This window comes from Salvelinus fontinalis, chromosome 23 (assembly GCF_029448725.1).
Source record: "Salvelinus fontinalis isolate EN_2023a chromosome 23, ASM2944872v1, whole genome shotgun sequence".
NCBI lineage: Eukaryota > Metazoa > Chordata > Actinopteri > Salmoniformes > Salmonidae > Salvelinus > Salvelinus fontinalis.
The window spans coordinates 9,863,309-9,883,480 of record NC_074687.1 but is presented as its reverse complement, the minus strand read 5'-3'; the positions used below and the strand labels follow the sequence as shown (position 1 = coordinate 9,883,480).

The window sequence follows — 20,172 nt, the reverse complement described above, 5'->3', positions numbered from 1 at the left end:
GGTTATCTGTCTGGAGCAAGTGGAATTCTGTGACTTTCACTAATTAGGCTTCTTTCTTGTTGCGGTATCGTTTAGGTATGGAGTACCGTAATGGTCTCGAGTATTGTGATAGTGTACCTGGTATCGGTATTGAAGTAAACATTCTGGTATCTTGACAACACTAGTAAGCAGACATTCATGGAACGTTTACTCTGTGTTCTACAAAAGCAGAGAAGATAAAGAAGATTGTTGAATGACTTACACTCAAAATCCTTCTCGTTGTAGTTGCGGCCCATTTTTTCTCCGCCGCTGAACGCGGAGTCAGTGATGATGTTCCCGAACCTCTCCACTGATAATGCATTCTCCCAGTCCTCGTCCTCTTCCTGCTCCTCTTTGGAAAAGTCGTCATCCTCCTCCTCTTCTTTCACATTAATCTGTACAGAGAGAGAGAGAGAGAGAGAGAGAGAGAGAGAGAGAGAGAGAGAGAGAGAGAGAGAGAGAGAGAGAGTTCTTTCCACAGGGCCACAGGGGGGGTGAGACAGGGATGCAGCTTGAGTGCCACTGGGGCAAAAAAGTATTTAGTCAGCCACCAATTGTGCAAGTTCTCCCACTTAAAAAGATGAGAGGCCTGTAATTTTCATCATAGGTACACTTCAACTATGACAGACAAAATGAGAAAAAATAAAATCAGGAAAATCACATTGTAGGATTTTTTATGAATTTATTTGTGTAAACGGCTTTTGTCGTTGGATGGAAGAGAGGAGGACCAAATCGCAGCATGGTATGTATCCATATTTATTTGAATACTTCTTTTACACAAACAAAAACAATAAACAAAACGAAACCAACGACGCTACAGTCCTGAACATGTGAACCTATAAAACAAAGAACGCAACGAACAGGAACAATCACCCACAAACAAACAATGAGAACAGCCTACCTTAATATGGTTCCCAATCAGAGACAACATAAAACACCTGCCTCTGATTGAGAACCATATCAGGCCAATTAGACAACCCTAAACCAATGAAACACATAACATAGAATATACCCACCCAGCTCACGTCCTGACCAACTAAACACAGACTAAACAAAGGAAATAAGGTCAGGAACGTGACAATTTGCAAATTATGGTGGAAAATAAGTATTTGGTCACCTACAAACAAGCAAGATTTCTGGCTCTCACAGACCTGTAACTTCTTCTTTAAGAGGCTCCTCTGTCCTCCACTCGTTACCTGTATTAATGGCACCTGTTTGAAGTTGTTATCAGTATAAAAGACACCTGTCCACAACCTCAAACAGTCACACTCCAAACTCCACTATGGCCAAGACCAAAGAGCTGTCAAAGGACACCAGAAACAAAATTGTAGACCTGCACCAGGCTGGGAAGAATGAATCTGCAATAGGTAAGCAGCGTGGTTTGAAGAAATCAACTGTGGGAGCAATTATTAGGAAATGGAAGACATACAAGACCACTGATAATCTCCCTCGATCTGGGGCTCTACGCAAGATCTCACCCTGTGGGGTCAAAATGATCACAAGAACGGTGAGCAAAAATCCCAGAACCACACGGGGGGACCTAGTGAATGACCTGCAGAGAGCTGGGACCAAAGTAACAAAGCCTACCATCAGTAACACACTACGCTGCCAGGGACTCAAATCCTGCAGTGCCAGACGTGTCCCCCTGCTTAAGCCAGTACATGTCCAGGCCCGTCTGAAGTTTGCTAGAGAGCATTTGGATGATCCAGAAGAAGATTGGGAGAATGTCATATGGTCAGATGAAACCAAAATATAACTTTTTGGTAAAAACTCAACTCGTCGTGTTTGGAGGACAAAGAATGCTGAGTTGCATCCAAAGAACACCATACCTACTGTGAATCATGGGGGTGGAAACATCATGCTTTGGGGCTGTTTTTCTGCAAAGGGACCAGGACGACTGGGGCTATGTATCGTGAGATTTTGAGTGAAAACCTCCTTCCATCAGCAAGGGAATTGAAGATGAAACGTGGCTGGGTCTTTCAGCATGACAATGATCCCAAACACACCGCCCTGGCAATGAAGGAGTGGCTTCGTAAGAAGCATTTCAAGGTCCTGGAGTGGCCTAGCCAGTCTCCAGATCTCAACCCCATAGAAAATCTTTGGAGGGAGTTGAAAGTCCGTGTTGCCCAGCAACAGCCCCAAAACATCACTGCTCTAGAGGAGATCTGCATGGAGGAATGGTGTCACGATCGTGTGGAGGATTGACGGACCAAAACGCAGCTTTAGGAAAATAAGCCATCTCCTTTTTATTTACGAAGAAGGCACACGAAACAAAAACACTTAAACACTAAACAAAACAAGAAAACGATCGTGAAGCTAAAACAACGATGTGCACACACTGGCTACAAACGTATCACATAGACAATTACTCACAACCAATGAGAGCCTATGGCTACCCTAAATAAGGCTCCCAATCAGAGACAACCAAAATCAGCTGTCTCTAATTGGGAACTCATTCAGGTAACCATAGACTCTCCTAGACAACTAAACATACATAGACAACACTAGACACATGTACTCCACACAAACCCATATACTATACCCAACAACCCCTTTACCATAAATCCACCCAAAACCAACAAAACACAAACATTCCCCATGTCACACCCTGACCTAACTAAAATAATAAAGAAAACAAAGAATACTAAGGCCAGGGCGTGACATAACCCCCCCCTTAAGGTGCGAACTCCGGGCGCACCATTACACAGTCTAGGGGAGGGTCTGGGTGGGCTTCCATCCACGGTGGCGGCTCCGGCTCTGGTTGTGGTCCCCACGTCACCACAGTCCCTAACCACCTCCTAGGCTTCCTCCAAATGACCCCCCTCCACATTAACCCCATTGCATTAAGGGGCAGCTCCGGACTGAGGAATGGCAGCTCCGGACTAAGGGCCAGTACCAGGGTAAGGGGCAGTACCAGGGTCAGGGGCAGTACCAGGGTCAGGGGCAGTACCAGGGTCAGGGGCAGCACCAGGGTAAGGGGCAGCACCAGGGTAAGGGGCAGCTCCGGACTGAGGAATGGCAGCTCCGGACTGAGGAAGGGCAGCTCCGGACTGAGGAATGGCAGCTCCGGACTGAGGAATGGCAGCTCCGGACTGAGGAATGGCAGCTCCGGACTGAGGAACGGCAGCTCCGGACTGAGGAACGGCAGCTCCGGACTGAGGAACGGCAGCTCCGGACTGAGGAACGGCAGCTCCGGACTGAGGGACGGCAGCTCCGGACTGAGGGACGGCAGCTCCGGACTGAGGGACTGCAGCTCCGGACTGAGGGACGGCCCTTGGCTGGCTGACGGATCTGGCTGCTCATGGCTGGCTGACGGATCTGGCTGCTCATGGCTAGCTGACGGATCTGGCTGCTCATGGCTAGCTGACGGATCTGGCTGCTCATGGCTAGCTGACGGATCTGGCTGCTCATGGCTGGCTGACGGATCTGGCTGCTCATGGCTGGCTGACGGATCTGGCTGCTCATGGCTGGCTGACGGATCTGGCTGCTCATGGCTGGCTGACGGATCTGGCTGCTCATGGCTGGCTGACGGATCTGGCTGCTCATGGCTGGCTGACGGATCTGGCTGCTCATGGCTGGCTGACGGATCTGGCTGCTCATGGCTGGCTGACGGATCTGGCTGCTCATGGCTGGCTGACGGATCTGGCTGCTCATGGCTGGCTGACGGATCTGGCTGCTCATGGCTGGCTGACGGATCTGGCTGCTCATGGCTGGCTGACGGATCTGGCTGCTCATGGCTGGCTGACGGATCTGGCTGCTCATGGCTGGCTGACGGATCTGGCTGCTCATGGCTGGCTGACGGATCTGGCTGCTCATGGCTGGCTGACGGATCTGGCTGCTCATGGCTGGCTGACGGATCTGGCTGCTCATGGCTGGCTGACTGATCTGGCTGCTCCTGTCTGGTTGGCGGCTCTGGCAGATCCTGTCTGGTTGGCGGCTCTGGCGGATCCTGTCTGGTTGGCGGCTCTGGCGGATCCTGTCTGGCTGGCGGCTCTAGCGGCTCCTGTCTGGCGGACGGCTCAGTGGGCTCATGGCAGACGGGCGGCTCAGTGGGCTCATGGCAGACGGGCGGCTTTGCAGGCTCATGGCAGACGGGCGGCTTTGCAGGCTCATGGCAGACGGGCGGCTTTGCAGGCTCATTGCAGATGGATGGCTCAGATGGCGCTGGGGAGACGGATGGCTCAGATGGCGCTGGGGAGACGGATGGCTCAGATGGCGCTTGGCAGACGGGCAGTTCAGTCATCGCTGTGCAGACGGCAGACTCCTGCCGGCTGAGGCGCACTGTAGGCCTGGTGCGTGGTGCCGGGACTGGTGGCACCGGGCTGGTGACACGCATCTCAGGGCTAGTGCGGGGAGCAGCAACAGGACGCACAGGACTCTGGGGACACACAGGAGGCTTGGTGCGTGGTTTAGACACTGGTGGTAAAGGGCTGGAGACACGCACCATATAGCTAGTGCGTGGAGGAGGCACTGGTGGTACTGGGTTGGGGCGGGGAGGTGGCGCCGGAAATACCGGACCGTGCAGGCGTACTGGCTCCCTTGAACGCCGAGCCTGCCCAACCTTACCTGGTTGTATGCTCCCCGTCGCCTGACCAGTGCGGGGAGGTGGAATAACCCGCACCGGCCTATGTAGGCGAACCGGGGACACCATGCGTAAGGCTGGTGCCATGTACGCCGGCCCGAGGAGACGCACTGGTGACCAGATGCGTTGGGCCGGCTTCATGACATACGGCTCAACGCTCAGTCTAGCCCGGCCGATACGTGGAGCTGAAATGTACCGAACCGGGCTATGCACGCGTACAGGAGACACCGTGCGCTCTACTGCGTAACACGGTGTCTGCCCGTACTCTCGCTCTCCACGGTAAGTACAGGGAGTAGGCGTAGGTTTCCTACCTGACTTCGCCACACTCCCTTTAAGGCCCCCCCCAAGAAATTTTTGGGTTGTATTCACGGGTTTCCAGCCTTGTCTCCGTGCTGCCTCCTCATATCGCCTCCTCTCGGCTTTAGCTGCCTCCAGCTCTTCACGAGGAAGGCGATATTCTCCCGGTTGAGCCCACGGCCCCTTACCATCCAGTATCTCCTCCCATGTCCATGAATCCTGTGTAGGTAGGTCCTGTTGCCGCTTTCCATGCCGCTTGGTCCTATAATGGTGAGTAATTCTGTCACGATCGTGTGGAGGATTGACGGACCAAAACGCAGCTTTAGGAAAATAAGCCATCTCCTTTTTATTTACGAAGAAGGCACACGAAACAAAAACACTTAAACACTAAACAAAACAAGAAAACGATCGTGAAGCTAAAACAACGATGTGCACACACTGGCTACAAACGTATCACATAGACAATTACTCACAACCAATGAGAGCCTATGGCTACCCTAAATAAGGCTCCCAATCAGAGACAACCGAAATCAGCTGTCTCTAATTGGGAACTCATTCAGGTAACCATAGACTCTCCTAGACAACTAAACATACATAGACAACACTAGACACATGTACTCCACACAAACCCATATACTATACCCAACAACCCCTTTACCATAAAAACACCCAAAACCAACAAAACACAAACATTCCCCATGTCACACCCTGACCTAACTAAAATAATAAAGAAAACAAAGAATACTAAGGCCAGGGCGTGACAAATGGGCCAAAATACCAGCAAGTGTGTGAAAACCTTGTGAAGACTTACAGAAAACGTTTGACCTCTGTCATTGCCAACAAAGGGTATATAACAAAGTATTGAGAAACTTTTGTTATTGACCAAATACTTATTTGCCACCATCATTTGCAAATAAATTCATTAAAAATCCTACAATGTGATTTTCTGGATTTTTTTTTCTCATTTTGTCTGTCATAGTTGAAGTGTACCTATGATGAAAATTACAGGCCTCTCTCATCTTTTTAAGTGGGAGAACTTGCACAATTGGTGGCTAACTAAATACTTTTTTGCCCCACTGTATATCAACGAATTGGCGAGGGCACTAGAACAGTCTGCAGCACCCAGCCTCACACTACTAGAATCTGAAGTCAAATGTCTACTGATGATCTGGTGCTTCTGTCCCCAACCAAGGAGGGCCTACAGCAGCACCTAGATCATCTGCACAGATTCAGTCAGACCTGGGCCCTGACAAATAAATCTCAGTAAATAATGGTGTTCAAAAAAGGTCAGGACCACAAAAACAAATTCCATCTTGACACTGTCGTCCTTTAGCACACGAACTATACATACCTCAGCCTAAACATCAGCACCACAGGTAAATTCAACAAAGCTGTGGAAGTTATGCCATCAAAAGGAAAATAACATTTGACATATCAATTAGGATCTGGTTAAAAATACTTGAATCAGTTATAGAACCCATTGCCTTTTATGGTTGTGAGGTCTGGGGTCCGCTCACGAACCAAGAGTTCACAAAATGGGGAAAACACCAAATTGAGACTCTGCCTGTAGAACTCGGGAAAAATGTCCTCTGTGTGGAATGTAAAACACCAAATAATTCATGCAGAGCCGATACCTGCTAATTATACATTTCCAGAAAAGAGACGTTAAATTCTACAACCTCCTACAAGGAAACGATTCCCAAACCTTCCATAACAAAGCCATCAACTACAGAGAAATGCACCTGGAGAAGAGTCCCCTAAGCAAGCTGGTCCTGGGGCTCTGTTCACAAACACAAACAGATCCCAAAGGGCCCCAGGACAGCAAAACAATTAGCCCCAACCAAATCATGAGAAAACAAAAAGATAATTCTTTCCTATGTGTCAAGTAATTAACAAAAAAACTGAGCAAACTAGAATGCTTTTTGGCCCTAAACAGAGAGTACACAGTACACAGAATACTTGACAGCTGTGACTGACTCAAACTTAAGGAAAGCTTTGACTATGTACAAACTCAGTGAGCATAGCCTTGCTATTGAGAAAGGCCGCTTTGGCAATGTAAACTTATGTTTCCCATGCCAATAAAGCCCCTTCTATTGAAATTGAGAGAAAGAGAGCGAGAGAGCAAGACAGAGAGAGCGAGAGAGAGACAGAGAGAGAGTGCGCAAGACAGAGAGAGAGAGAGAAAGACAGAGAGAGAAAGAGAGAGAGATGAGAGCGAGCGAGACAGAGAGAGAGAGAGCGAGAGAGAGCGCAAGACAGAGAGAGAGCGCAAGAGACAGAGAGATGAGAGCGAGAGAGAGAGAGAGAGCGCAAGACAGGGAGAGCGCGAGAGATAGAGAGAGAGAAAGTGGGAACTGTGTAATTACAAGTTGTCAATGTCACAGATTCAGCTCTTACAAGCTCTTCATAATCAAGCTACTTAAATCAAGTTGCTATGTATCTAATTACTCCAATGTATTACAATATTTACCAAATTAAACCAACTTTCAACGTGTCAGCAAGTTGTCACAGTGCAGACCATTCACCAGTGTTAGAAAGAGGAAGGGTCAGTTACAGGTTTATTTTATTTTTATTTCAACTTTATTTATTTCAGGTAGGCCAGTCGAGAACAAGTTCTCATTTACAACTGTGACCTGGCCAAGATAAAGCAAAGCAGTGCGACAAAAACAACACTGAGTTACACATGGGATAAACAAACGTACCGTCGATAACACAAGTTGCATCAGTTTGGGAAACCTTGTGCTAGTTAGTACTATGTATACACAAGGGGACCTTTCACTACGGCAACCAACTCAGGATCGATGTAGCAAAGTGCTGAGAGAGGAAGTGAGGCTAACACACTTCTGTCCTTCCTTCATCTGAGAGACAGTCCCAATGCATGGCTGCGTTTACACAGGCAGCCCAATTCTGATATTTTGCCCAATTATCAGTAAACGAGCTGATCTGATTGGTCGAAAGACTAATTAGTGGAAAACAATAGCAGAATTGGGCAGCCTGTCTAAACACAGCTGTAGTTATACCACATCAATTTCAGGGCTCCCGAGTGGCGCAGCGGTCTAAGGCAGTGCATCTCAGTGCTAGAAGCGTCACTACAGACCCTGGTTTGATTCCAGGCTGTATCACAACTGGCTGTAATTGGGAGTTCCGTAGGGCTGCGCACAATTGAACCAGCATCGCCCGGTATAAGGTTTGGCTGGGGTAGGCTGTCATTGTAAATAAGAATTTGTTCTTAACTGACATGTCAAGTTAAATGAATAAAAATGTTACAGTTTAGCCCGTGTCTCATTATGGGTGCTAGGACAGAGGACAGCCTACAGTGCCTTCAGAAAGTATTCAGACCCCTTGACTTTTTCCACATTTGGTTACGTTACAGCCTTATTCTAAAATGGATTAAAAACATATTTTCCCTCATCAATCTACACACAATACCCCATAATGACAAAGCAAAACAGCTTTTTTGCAAATACATACATTTAAAAACTGAAATATAACATTTACATAAGTATTCAGACCTTTTACTCAGTACTTTGTTGTTGCACCTTTGGCATCGATTATAGTCTGGAGTCTTCTCGGGTATGACAATACAAGCTTGTCACACCTGTATTTGGGGAGTTTCTCCCATTCTTCTCTGAAGATACTCTCAATCCCTGTCAGGTTGGAGAGGGAGGGTCACTGCACGACTATTTTCACGTCTCTCCAAAGATGTTCGATAGGGTTCAAGTCTGGGCTCTGGCTGGGCATCTCAAGGACATTCAGAGACTTGTCCTGCAGCCACTCTTACCTTGGCTGTGTGCTTAGGGTCATTGCCCTGTTGGAAGTTGAACATTCGTCCCAGTCTGAAGTGGTGAGAGTTCTGACGCAGGTTTTCATCAAGGATCTCTCTGTACTTTTCTCCGTTCATCTTTCCCTCGACCCTGACTAGTCTCCCAGTCCCTGCCGCTGAAAAACATCCCTACAGCATGATGCTGCCACCACCATGCTTCACCGTTGGGATGGTGCCAGGTTTCCTCCAGACATGACGCATTGGCATTCAGGCCAAAGAGTTCCATCTTGGTTTCATCAGACCAGAGAATCTTGTTTCTCATGGTCTGAGTCTTTAGGTGCCTTTTGGCAACTCCAAGCGGCCTTTCATGTGCCTTTAACTGAGGAGAGGCTTCCGTCTGCACACTTTACCATAAAGGTCTGATTGGTGGAGTGCTGCAGAGACAGTTGTCCTTCTGGAGCTCTGTCAGAGTTACCATCGGGTTCTTGGTCACCTCCCTTACCAAGGCACTAAGACCACACTCAACCAACACTATAAGGCCATAAGCAAACAAGAAAATGCTCATCCAGAAGTGGCACTCCTAGTGGCCAGGGACTTTAATGCAGGGAAACTCAAATCAGTTTTACCAAATTTTTACCAGCAAGTCACATGTGCAACCAGAAAAGAAAAAAACTCTAGACCAACTTTCTCCACACACAGAGATGCGTACAAAGCTCTCCCTTGCCCTCCATTTGGCAAATCTGACCATAATTATATCCTGCTGATTCTTGCTTACAAGCAAAAATTAAGCAGGAAGTACCAGTGACTCGCTCAATACAGAAGTGGTCAGATGACACAGATGATACGCTACAGGACTGTTTTGCTAGCACAGTCATCGGCTTCATCAATAAGTGCGTCGACGACGTCGTCCTCACTTTGACCGTACGTATAAATCCCAACCAGAAGCCATGGATTACAAGCAACATCTGCATCGTGCTAAAGGCTAGAGCTGCCGCTTTCAAGGAACGGGACACTAATCCGGATGATTATAAGAAATCCTGCTATGCCCTCAGACGAACCATCAAATAAGCAAAGCATCAATACAGGATTAAGATTGAATATTAAACCTACTAAACCGGCTGTGACGCTCGTCGGATGTGGCAGGGCTTGAAAACTATTACGGACTACAAAGGGAAACCCAGACGCGAGCTGCCCAGTGACACAAGCCTACCAGACGAGCTAAATGCCGTTTATGCTCGCTTCGAGGAAAGCAACACTGAAGAATTGAGGGCTTTCACCATTTTGAAGTAGTCAACTGGGTGGGGCTTCCTATGGGTTAAGGGAGGATCATATCATTCCTTTCAGGTCATCAGGAGGGATTATCCAATGAATTATACATTCCAAAAATGCAGGCGGCAGTAAATCGCCAACCTTGGCTTCATACCACAGGCGGCCGGGAGGACAGGCTCGTGGTAATGCTGGAGCAGAATCATCGGAATGGTATTAAATGGTTTCCATGTGTTTGACGCCATTCCATTCTCTCCATTCCCAACATTATTATAAGCCATCCTCTCCTCAGCAGCCTCCCTTGCTTCATACCTGTTCAAACAACACACTCCAGGTGGCAGTATGCACCCTTTCAGTTTGTTTACCAACTCATAGAAGTATTTGAATAATAAAATTGACGAAATTCAAGATAGATTTGTCCTCCATTGCGCTGCCCGTGCTCTCACAGATAACATAATGAGTCAAATACAAATCATCTACCAAAGTACATAATCACAGGGGGTTTCTAGAGCTGAGGCGGCCTAACAATTTAGCTCTCATTGGCCTCCAGAGGCTTTGATCTGGGCTTTGAAGTCAAGAAGGAGTCTGTTGTCAGGGTCACAGACTAGAAGAAGTGGGTGGTGTTTGCTATGGTGGTGAAGGACCAACAGGGGCCTATTCATTTTACTCATTTAGCAGATGCTCTTATGAAGAATGACTTACAGTATAGAGTAGGGATGCAAAATATATCGGTGAACATATCGGGAATCGGCCGATATTAGCTAAAAATGGCAACATCGGTATCGGCCCGATGTCTAGTTTAAAAACTGAAAACTTGCATAACTATTCACCCCCCCAAAGTCAATACTTTGTAGAGCCACCTTTTGCAGCAATTACAGCTGCAAGTCTCTTGGCATATGTCTCTATAAGCTTGGCACATCTAGCCACTGGGATTTTTGCCCATTCTTCAAGGCAAATCTGCTCCAGCTCCTTCATGTTGGATGGGTTCCGCTGGTGTACAGCAATCTTTAAGTCAATCCACAGATTCTCAATTGGATTGAGGTCTGGGCTTTGACTAGTACATTCCAAGACATTTAAATGTTTCCCCTTAAACCACTCGAGTGCTGCTTTATCAGTATGCTTAGAGTCATTGTCCTGCCGGGAGGTGAACCCCCGTCCCAGTCTCAAATCTCTGGAAGACTGAAACAGGTTTCCCTCAAGAATTTCCCTGTATTTAGCTCAATCCATCATTACTTCAATTTTGACCAGTTTCCCAGTCCCTGTCGATGGAAAAACATCCCCACAGCATGATGCTGCCACCACCATGCTTCACAGTGGGGATGATTTTCTTGGGGTGATGAGAGGTGTTGGGTTTGCGCCAGACATAGCATTGTCTTTGATGGCCAAAAGCTCAAATTTAGTCTCATCTAACCAGAGTACCTTCTTCCATATGTTGGGGAGTCTCCCACATGCCTTTTGGTGAACACCAAATGTGTTTGCTTATTTCTTTCTTTAAGCAATGGCTTTTTTTCTGGCCACTCTTCCGTAAAGCCCAGCTCTGTGGAGTTTACGGCTTAAAGTGGTCCTATGGACAGATACTCCAATCTCCGCTGTGGTCCTTCAGGGTTATCTTTGGTGTCTTTGTTGACTTTCTGATTAATACCCTCCTTGCCTGGTCTGTGAGTTTTGGTGGGCGGCCCTCTCTTGGCAGGTTTATGGTGCCTTATTCTTCCAAATTTGTTTATAATGGATTTAATGGTGCTCTGTGGGATGTTCAAAGTTTCTGATATTTTTTTATAACCCAACCCTGATCTGTACTTCTCCACAACTTTGTCCCTGACCTGTTTGGAGAGCTCCTTGGTCTTCATAGTGCCACTTGAAGATAATTGGTTGCACCAGATCTTATTTAGGGGCTTCATAGCAAATACATATGCACGCACGACTTTTCCATTTTAAAATGTTTTCCTTTCACTTCACCAATTTGTACTATTTTGTGTATGTCCATTACATGAAATTCAAATACAAATTTATTTAAATTACAGGTTGTAATGCAACAAAATAGGAAAAATGCCAATGGGGTGAATACTTTTGCAAGGAACTGTACCTAAATTACCTCGACTAACTGGTGCCCCCACACATTGACTCTGTACCGGTACCCCCTGTATATAGCCTCGCTATTGTTATTTTACTGCTGCTGTTTAACTATTTGTTACTTTTATTTTCAGTTTTTTACTCAAGAAAAATGTGTTAACTTCTTAAAGCATTATTGGTTAAGGGCTTGTAAGTAAGCATTTCACCTGTTGTATTTGGCGCATGCGACAAAAACAATTGATTTGAAGTGTGTGTCTGTGTGTCGGTCAGGGTTTGGTTATTTTTAATCATGACAGTGTCACTACAGTATGACACGCTGGACATTGTCATTTCTCCTTTGAGTTACACTGACACATAGAACATGACTGGATGCCATCCCTCAAATCTGTACTGATGTCTTTATGCTACAGGCTAATATCCCAAAAAACTACTGGAGATGCTCCACTCTACAAGGTCTGAGTAGAATCTCCTGGGATCCAGGAATTTTTTGAAACAAGTAAATTTTTTCACTTCACCAATTTGGACTATTTTGTGTATGTTTATTATATGAAATCCAAAGGAAAATTCATTTAAAATGTTGTTGTAATGCAACAAAATTGGAAAAAATGCCAAGAGGGATGAATACTTGTCACGCCCTGACCATAGAGAAACATTGTTTCTCTAGTAGGTCAGGGCGTGACTAGGGGGTGATTTAGTATATGTATGTCTATGGGGTATTCTAGTTTATTATTTCTATGTGGGGTTCTAGGCTATTATTTCTATGTTGGTGATTTGTATGATTCCCAATTAGAGGCAGCTGGGTATCGTTGTGTCTAATTGGGGATCATATTTAAGTAGCATTTTTTCCACCTGTATTTTATGGGATATTGTTTTGAGTTAGTGCACCTAGCACCTCTGTAGTCACGGTTTGTTTTTTGTTTATTTTTTTGTTTTGCTAAGTTTCACTTTATTCATTAAATTATGTGGAACTCAGCATCCGCTGCGCCTTGGTCCGATATTTATTCTAGCGAACGTGACAATACTTTTGCAAGGCACTGTATCATTACATACACACAACATGTTCTGGGCCTTCCTTTCACACCGATGCATTTCCTAATGAAGCCGGTGACGGAGGTGGTTAGCTCATCGATGATGAAGTGTGCTATTGATGCTATCGTCAAGGTAGTATGTTCATATGAGTAGAATACTGTACTGTCAAGCTCACTATCACAGATGATCTCTCTGTAAAATACAAATAATTCAAATCGTATTGGTCACATACACATGGTTAGCAGATGTAATTGTGAGTGTAGTGAAATGCTTCTAGATCTGACAGTGCAGCAGTATCTAACAGGTAATCTCTAACAACGCCACAACAAAACCTAATATCTAACAAATTCCACTACAAAGCCTAATACACACATTCTAGTAAAGGAATGGGATGAGAATATATAAGTCTAAAATATATGGATGAGCAGTGACAGAGCAATTCCCTGTTCTCTTGGGTGTCCACAACTGTAACTACCGCCATACAAACGGCACAAAAAAGTCAGATTGGTGTGATTCACTTTTCTGTTTGATTAATGTTTTGTCCAGTTTGACATGTTCAAACAGCATTCACCGGGTTGAGACAATGTGCAAGTGTCTTTACTGTACAGGCACACAAGCATTTGTTCTAAATCTCTGCTTCAACTGAGAAAAGGACACCTGTAAACAAGCAAAAGCACAACATTGAAGTATATTGCTTTTGATAACAATCTATACTCAACACAAACATGTGGGCCTGAACAGTGTTTGTCTCTCGTCTTTTCGGCACGCACATTTTATCCGTCCATTGTATGAATGGTAATTGAGTGCAGTAAAAAGGTTATGGATTGCATTTCCATTTGTTACACAAGCGAGACAAAACAAGAATGGATGGCGCTGGGAATTCAGGAGAGGCTTACAGATGTGTTTGTACTCTCTTCAATAGGGCTCTGAGTAAACTGCAGACAGAAGGCAGCAGGCTGTGCCAGATAAGAGGTAGAACGCTGCATGGGCGGCAGCTAGCAGACTTCTCCATTCCCACAGCTGGTCTTCTGGAACCTATATAACATGTTCTTCCATCCAGCACCACCAGTTAACAATGATCCATCTTGGGCACACATTTACCTAATCTAAGTTTGTGGTCACAATGTGCCCTCTCACCATTGTAAACCCAGTCCCAGCTGGTCCCTGGGGTTAGGGCATGTGGTTCATTTAACCCCCCCCCCCCCCCCCTCTGTTACTATCCCTCACCCATCTGCAAGTTCTGCAGGCTCTAGTTTTGTCTAATCTTATTGTCCGGTTGTGTGGTCCAGTGCTGCAAGGAAAGACCTAGTTAAGCTACAGCTGGCCCAGAACAGAGTGACACGTTTTGCTCTAAATTGTAGTTCCAGTAATTGTAGTTCCAGTAGTTAGCTACATGGTAAAACAGTAGTGTGTAGTTCCAGTAGTTAGCTACACTGCTACATCGTAAAACTGTAATTACCTACTGAAAACATTTTAAAGGTTAAATTTAATTTAAATACCACTAAGCTACACCATCGCACGCTAAGGTGGAGCTTCTGTCTCTTTCAGTTAAGCTTGACTGCTCTTTCAACCTTCACCTCAGCTAGGTTGAGGTGGGCTACACTATAAAAAAATGACACACGGGCTTAGTAAATATTGCAAAAGAAGATTTTTACATAAAATAATACGTTTTTTATTTTATTTACATTTTTGAATATAGTACTTCATTTATTTGTATGTGTTGAAAGACTGGCATTTGCAAATAAAATGTCTGTATAGTTAGCTAGTGGTGGGCATGCTACTAGCTAGTAAGTTAGCAGTGCATTTACTCGCCTCAGCGCTGTTTCTAACTTTTGTCATTTTTGTGTAAGTTTTATATTAACCAAAATAGCTATGTAGCTTACCAAAAAATGCATTGTCAGCAAACATTACAGTAGAACTGAACACGTGTGCCCCTGCAAGGTAATGTTTGCCTGCTAGGCAAGCTACTCAGGAAGAGACAAGTAGGAACAATACGTAGCTAGCTAACTACACCTAGCTATCTAGCTACACCTGTCCTTGCAGATACCTTCTTGTTGTGCACGTATTCACATGTTCAAGGCAGCACTGCAAATGTTGACCTTGTGCAGTAGTTATCTAGTCAATATCTAACAGCCAAACTAGCTAAATGAAATAAGTGGGCTGGCTAGTAAGATAGATAACAAGCAGCTCTTCCAAGTCAGCTTGGATTGCGATGTTTCTGTTATTTTAGCTAGCTAGCTATCTAAAGCTGAAGTCATTTGAGTTTTATTTTCCTGACATTGTCATAGATTTTAATACAACTCGTCTTCTTTAGGTATTCAGACGTTCCTGAGTACTGGACAGACCATACTTTCCAGAATACATTGACAAGGTTTGTCAATATATTCAAATGTTTGTGTTTTCATTGTAACTCACATTAAGGCTTGTTGGGCCCCATGATTTCATGGGATCTGCATTGAAGGAGTAGAGGTCCTGGCTGGTATTCCCAGTGTTACAGTCATGTACCTTGCTTTTGGGCCTCATCTATGGCTTAAATCTAAAGTGCCCCAAAGAACTGAAAGATGCCTTTGAGGTGTTCCAAAAAGTATTCTTGGAACTTGATGATCTCAGGACCTCCCCACGGGTCCAAGTTCTAAAGATGAAGTTACTTGTTTTCAGAGATATTTAAAGATATCTATGAGAACTCTCAAAGGGCCACTCAAACTGTGGTCTAAATCCTACTTGGAAAGCTGAAAAGCTAGTTGCTAGGTGGTATAGGAGCTACAGTTTACATGATGCTCTTTGTCAGGTGAAGTTATACGAGACACTGTCAATTCCTGTTTAAAAAAACAGCTTAGTTTTAAAACTAACCTCATATGCACTAGTGGATTTCTGAGATTATTTGTAGTCAGGTGCAAGCTATCTGGATGTAACTTTACCCAGAATGCTTATACCTGTCAAAATAATATGTCCATATGGTCTTCACTAGTGAAGTCAGGTTTAAGGGAGAATTTGGCATATATTTTGTAACAATATGTGCAATGTATGTTTTGAAAACCCATGTTTTGATTAATCTAAAACAGTTTGAATGAGGTTGTATTTGAGCTGAAGTTCATATTGTGCTTTGTGTAAAGTCTAAGATACATCGTTAATTTATGTTTCTGTTAAAGTACTGCTTTGTTAAGGGGCACACAGACCACCAGAGAAGTCTTGCCAAACTGTACAAGATGTGAGGTCAAAGTGCTAATCCCAAACTATCACCTAAACTTTATGCAGTTGTGAAGATCTGAAATGATTTGTAGTCTGGTGCAAGCAATCTGGATGTAACTTTACCTAAGGAGGCAAGGTGGAGTTCTACCCAGAATTCTTACAGATGACAAAATAATGAACTCTCCACAAATGCTTAAAGAGTAGGGTTAAAGGGGCAATTTGAGATTGAAGTTTGAAGAAAACCTTTATTCAAAATGAAAAAGGTGTTGAAGTTGAAAACTGTTTCTTTTTGCATATTCCCTTGTATAGAAATACTATTTTTTTTTGTAAATTACTCAGTATCGTAATTTATATTCTATGTTTTTTTGCTCAGTTACGTATGGTACTCAGGTTAGTAAAATGTACTTAAATTGGGTCCCTACTAATCAAATATATACTCACAACTATACTTTGTTTTTTAAGTATAGTTGTGAGTATATATTTGCTCTATGCTCTCATCAAGGCAGCTAACACTGAAGCATGAATGAGAGCATCAGCTGTTCCGGACGACTGTGTGATCACACTCTCCGTAGCCAATATGAGAAAGACCTTTAAACAGGTCAACATTGACAAGACAGCAGGGCCAGATGAATTACCAGGATGTGTACTCCGAGCATGCGCTGACCAACTGGCAAGTGTCTTCACTCTCATTTTCAACCTCTCCCCGCCTGAGTCTGTAATACCTACATGTTTCAAGCAGACCACCATAGTCCCTGTGCCCAAGAACACTAAGGTAACCTGCCTAAATGACTACTGACCCGTAGCACTCACATCTGTGTCCATAAAAACCTTTGAAAGGCTGGTCATGGCTCACATCAACATCATTATCCCAGAAACCCTAGACACACTCCAATTTGCATACCTCACCAACAGATCCACAGATGATGCAATCTCTATTGCACTCCACACTGCCCTTTCTCACCTGGACAAAAGGAACACTTATGTGAGAATGATATTCATTGATTACAGCTCAGCGTTCAACACCATAATTCCTTCAAAGCTCGTCACGAAGCTAAGGACCCTGGGACTAAACACCTCCCTCTGCAACTGGATCCTGGAATTCCTGACGGGCCGCCCCCGTAAGGGTAGGTAACAACACATCCGCCACGCTGATCCTCAACACGGGGGCGCCGCATCACTGCCTGGTATGGCAACTGCTCGGCCTCCGGCCGCAAGGTACTACAGAGGGTAGTGCGTACGGCCCAGTACATCACCGGGCCAAGCTTCCTGCTATTCAGGACCTCTACACCAGGTGGTGTCAGAGGAAGGCCCCCTAGTCATAGACTGTTCTCTCTGCTACCGCACAGAAAGTGGTACCGGAGTGCCAAGTCTAGGTCCAGAAGGCTCCTAAATAGCTTCTACCCCCAAGCCATAAGACTTCTGAACAGTTAATCAAATGGCTACCCAGATATTTGCATTGCCCCCCCCCCCCCCCCCCCCTGGATCGCTGCTGCTACTCTGTTATTATCTATTTATAGTCACTTTAATAACTCTACCTACATGTACATATTACCTCAATTACCTAGACACAGGTACCCCCTGTACATAGCCTCGCTATTGTTATTTTACTGCTGCTCTTGAATTATTTGTTCTTCTTATCGCTTACCTTTAAATATTTGTTTTTTTAGGCATTTTCTTAAAACTGCACTGTTGGTTAAGGGCTTGTAAGTAAGCATTTCACTGTAAGGTCTACACACCTGTTGTATTCGGCGCATGTGACAAATAAAATGTTATTTTATCTTACCGCTAGCAGCATTTTAGCCAAATTATATAAGGAACTGGCAACTCGTTCTCATTCTGAGTAATAAGGTAGGCCACTTGATTTCAACATCTGAACAAAGTGGACAGGTTAACATGCTTTTCAAACAGTTGGAGACGGACAGACAGTTGTGTTCATAACAATTAAACTGTTCAACCTTGTTAGCTAGCGAAGAGCCAAGTTGGCTAAACATGAAATATAAAGATGAATTGGCTAAATTCACTAACACATTTACATTACATTTAAGTCATTTAGCAGACGCTCTTATCCAGAGCAACTTACAAATTGGAAAGTTCATACATATTCATCCCAGTCCCCCCATGGGAATTGAACCCTGGTCCCCCCATGGGAATTGAACTCACAACCCTGGCGTTGCAAGCGCCATGCTCTACCAACTGAGCCACACAGGACCAACACATGGGCTTGAGAGATTTTTGAATGAGATCTGTGTTAATTTTCTATAGCCTAATGGCTACTACAAGAAGTTAGTCATTATTGAATGACTAATGAATGTGTATCTGAAAGAATCTGAAAGACAGATCAGTAAATATTGCAAAAAACTCTGGTTAAACTATTGTGATAAAATAATTACATGACCTTAAATTGCTCTCTCTCTCTCTCGCTCTCTCGCTCTCTCTCTCGCTCTCTCTCTCGCTCTCTCTCTCGCTCTCTCTCTCGCTCTCTCTCTCGCTCTCTCTCTCGCTCTCTCTCTCTCCCCCTATGGTTGTAAACCCCCTTTACTTATTACAAACCAGTCATTAGCCTGTTTTTTCGTCACTTTCACATTTTGCTGCAGTCACAAAAGATTCATTTAGAAATAGCTTTGGAGCAACTACAGTTGGACTGACTACCCTATGCTCTACTGAATGTTCATCATACTCAAAGCAGAAATACAGCCTTCATTATCTTGTTTACATTCCATTCAAAGGAAATGGAGACATCAGGTCAATCATTGACAGGTCATTTGCTTTCCTTTCATGTAGAAATGTCACAAATGTTGGGAGATTAAAGAACTTGCAAGCTAAAGGAAATCCTTGATACAGTAGCTCACTGTATGCATGGCATTGATGTCTATTTACCACTGGCCTTTTCAGGACAAAATCCCATAGAGACATTCAGCAGTGCCAGCATACCTACAGTATATCTATCCGTACACACACACACTTTCTCCTCAGTGAGTAGTCGCAAATGTCATAGTGCATCTCACATGGCTTGGCATGAAAATGCGCTAGTGGTGGTTGCTTAGGAGACACCGTAGCAACCCAGTCTAATCAGGGATATTCAAGTCATTCTACTTCACAACCTGAATTCTGTTGCCTTTTTCCAAATGTTTTTCAAATCTCTGCTCTGGGTATGACTTTTTGGTAAGCTGGACATCAGACAAAAAGGCAACAATTGAAATCGTGACTGATGAGTAAGAACTTGTTCAGTACACAACTAGTGCTGTGTTTAGAGGGATATGTCATGTTGCCAAACAAGCAACTGGTTTGCATCCCTGCTGGGTGTATGTGCTATTGGATAGCTGACCTGTGAGCTCATCTGCCTGTCTCCCTGTTGAGATCCCAGTTGACTCGTATCTATGTTTCAGGTATTAGGGATGTTTACTCCTTCTATTGAGAGCTGCGGAAGAAATTTCCTCTTGAAGGAAAATCAACATAATCAATAAATCAATCTTACCTGATGCAGGTTGATCAACACATCCTTGGCAGGGCCATGGCCTCCTGCAGCCATGGGGCCGGGGTCTGGGATTGGGGGGGCTAGGTGTGGTTGGGGGGGGGGGGGGGGGGGGGCAGAGGGGTGGGTGGACTTGGGAGGACAGTAGCTAGAGCTTGAGGACTGGGGATCAGCCCTTCTCTTTCACAGTGGGGGTTCCAGGAAGCCTGTGGGGTGGCATAACCTGTGTAGGCAAGAGAGAGAAGTGAGAGGTAGGTGGTAAAGGAACCTTGTTTAGCTTGGAACTAGGTCAACTGACACACACACACACAACCCAACCATAACTCCAGCTGCAACCCTAACCATAACTCTTGATTTGCCTATATTAGCACTTACAACTTAATGAATTACAATATTGATTCAGTATCATTTAATATATATTTATTTAAGGGTATACATATTTAGAGGTTTTGATCTTGTGGTGGTCTCTTCTCCCAACAAGAAGGC

General features: G+C 44.7%; 1 protein-coding gene across 2 annotated transcripts in view; it reads right to left on the bottom strand.

Moving 5' to 3' along the window:
- The window catches only part of LOC129820832 (anion exchange protein 3-like), a 71,471-nt gene extending 51,692 nt beyond the window's left edge, over positions 1–19,779 (bottom strand). For both annotated transcript variants that reach the window (XM_055877844.1, XM_055877845.1), the window contains exons 1-2: positions 19,690–19,779; positions 242–413 (exon numbers count right to left, since the gene is read on the bottom strand). In XM_055877844.1, coding sequence (XP_055733819.1) covers positions 242–413; positions 19,690–19,743 — 226 coding nt within the window. In that variant the 5' untranslated portion in view covers positions 19,744–19,779. The remainder of the gene's footprint in view (positions 1–241; positions 414–19,689) is intronic.
- Positions 19,780–20,172: the final 393 nt, after the last annotated feature.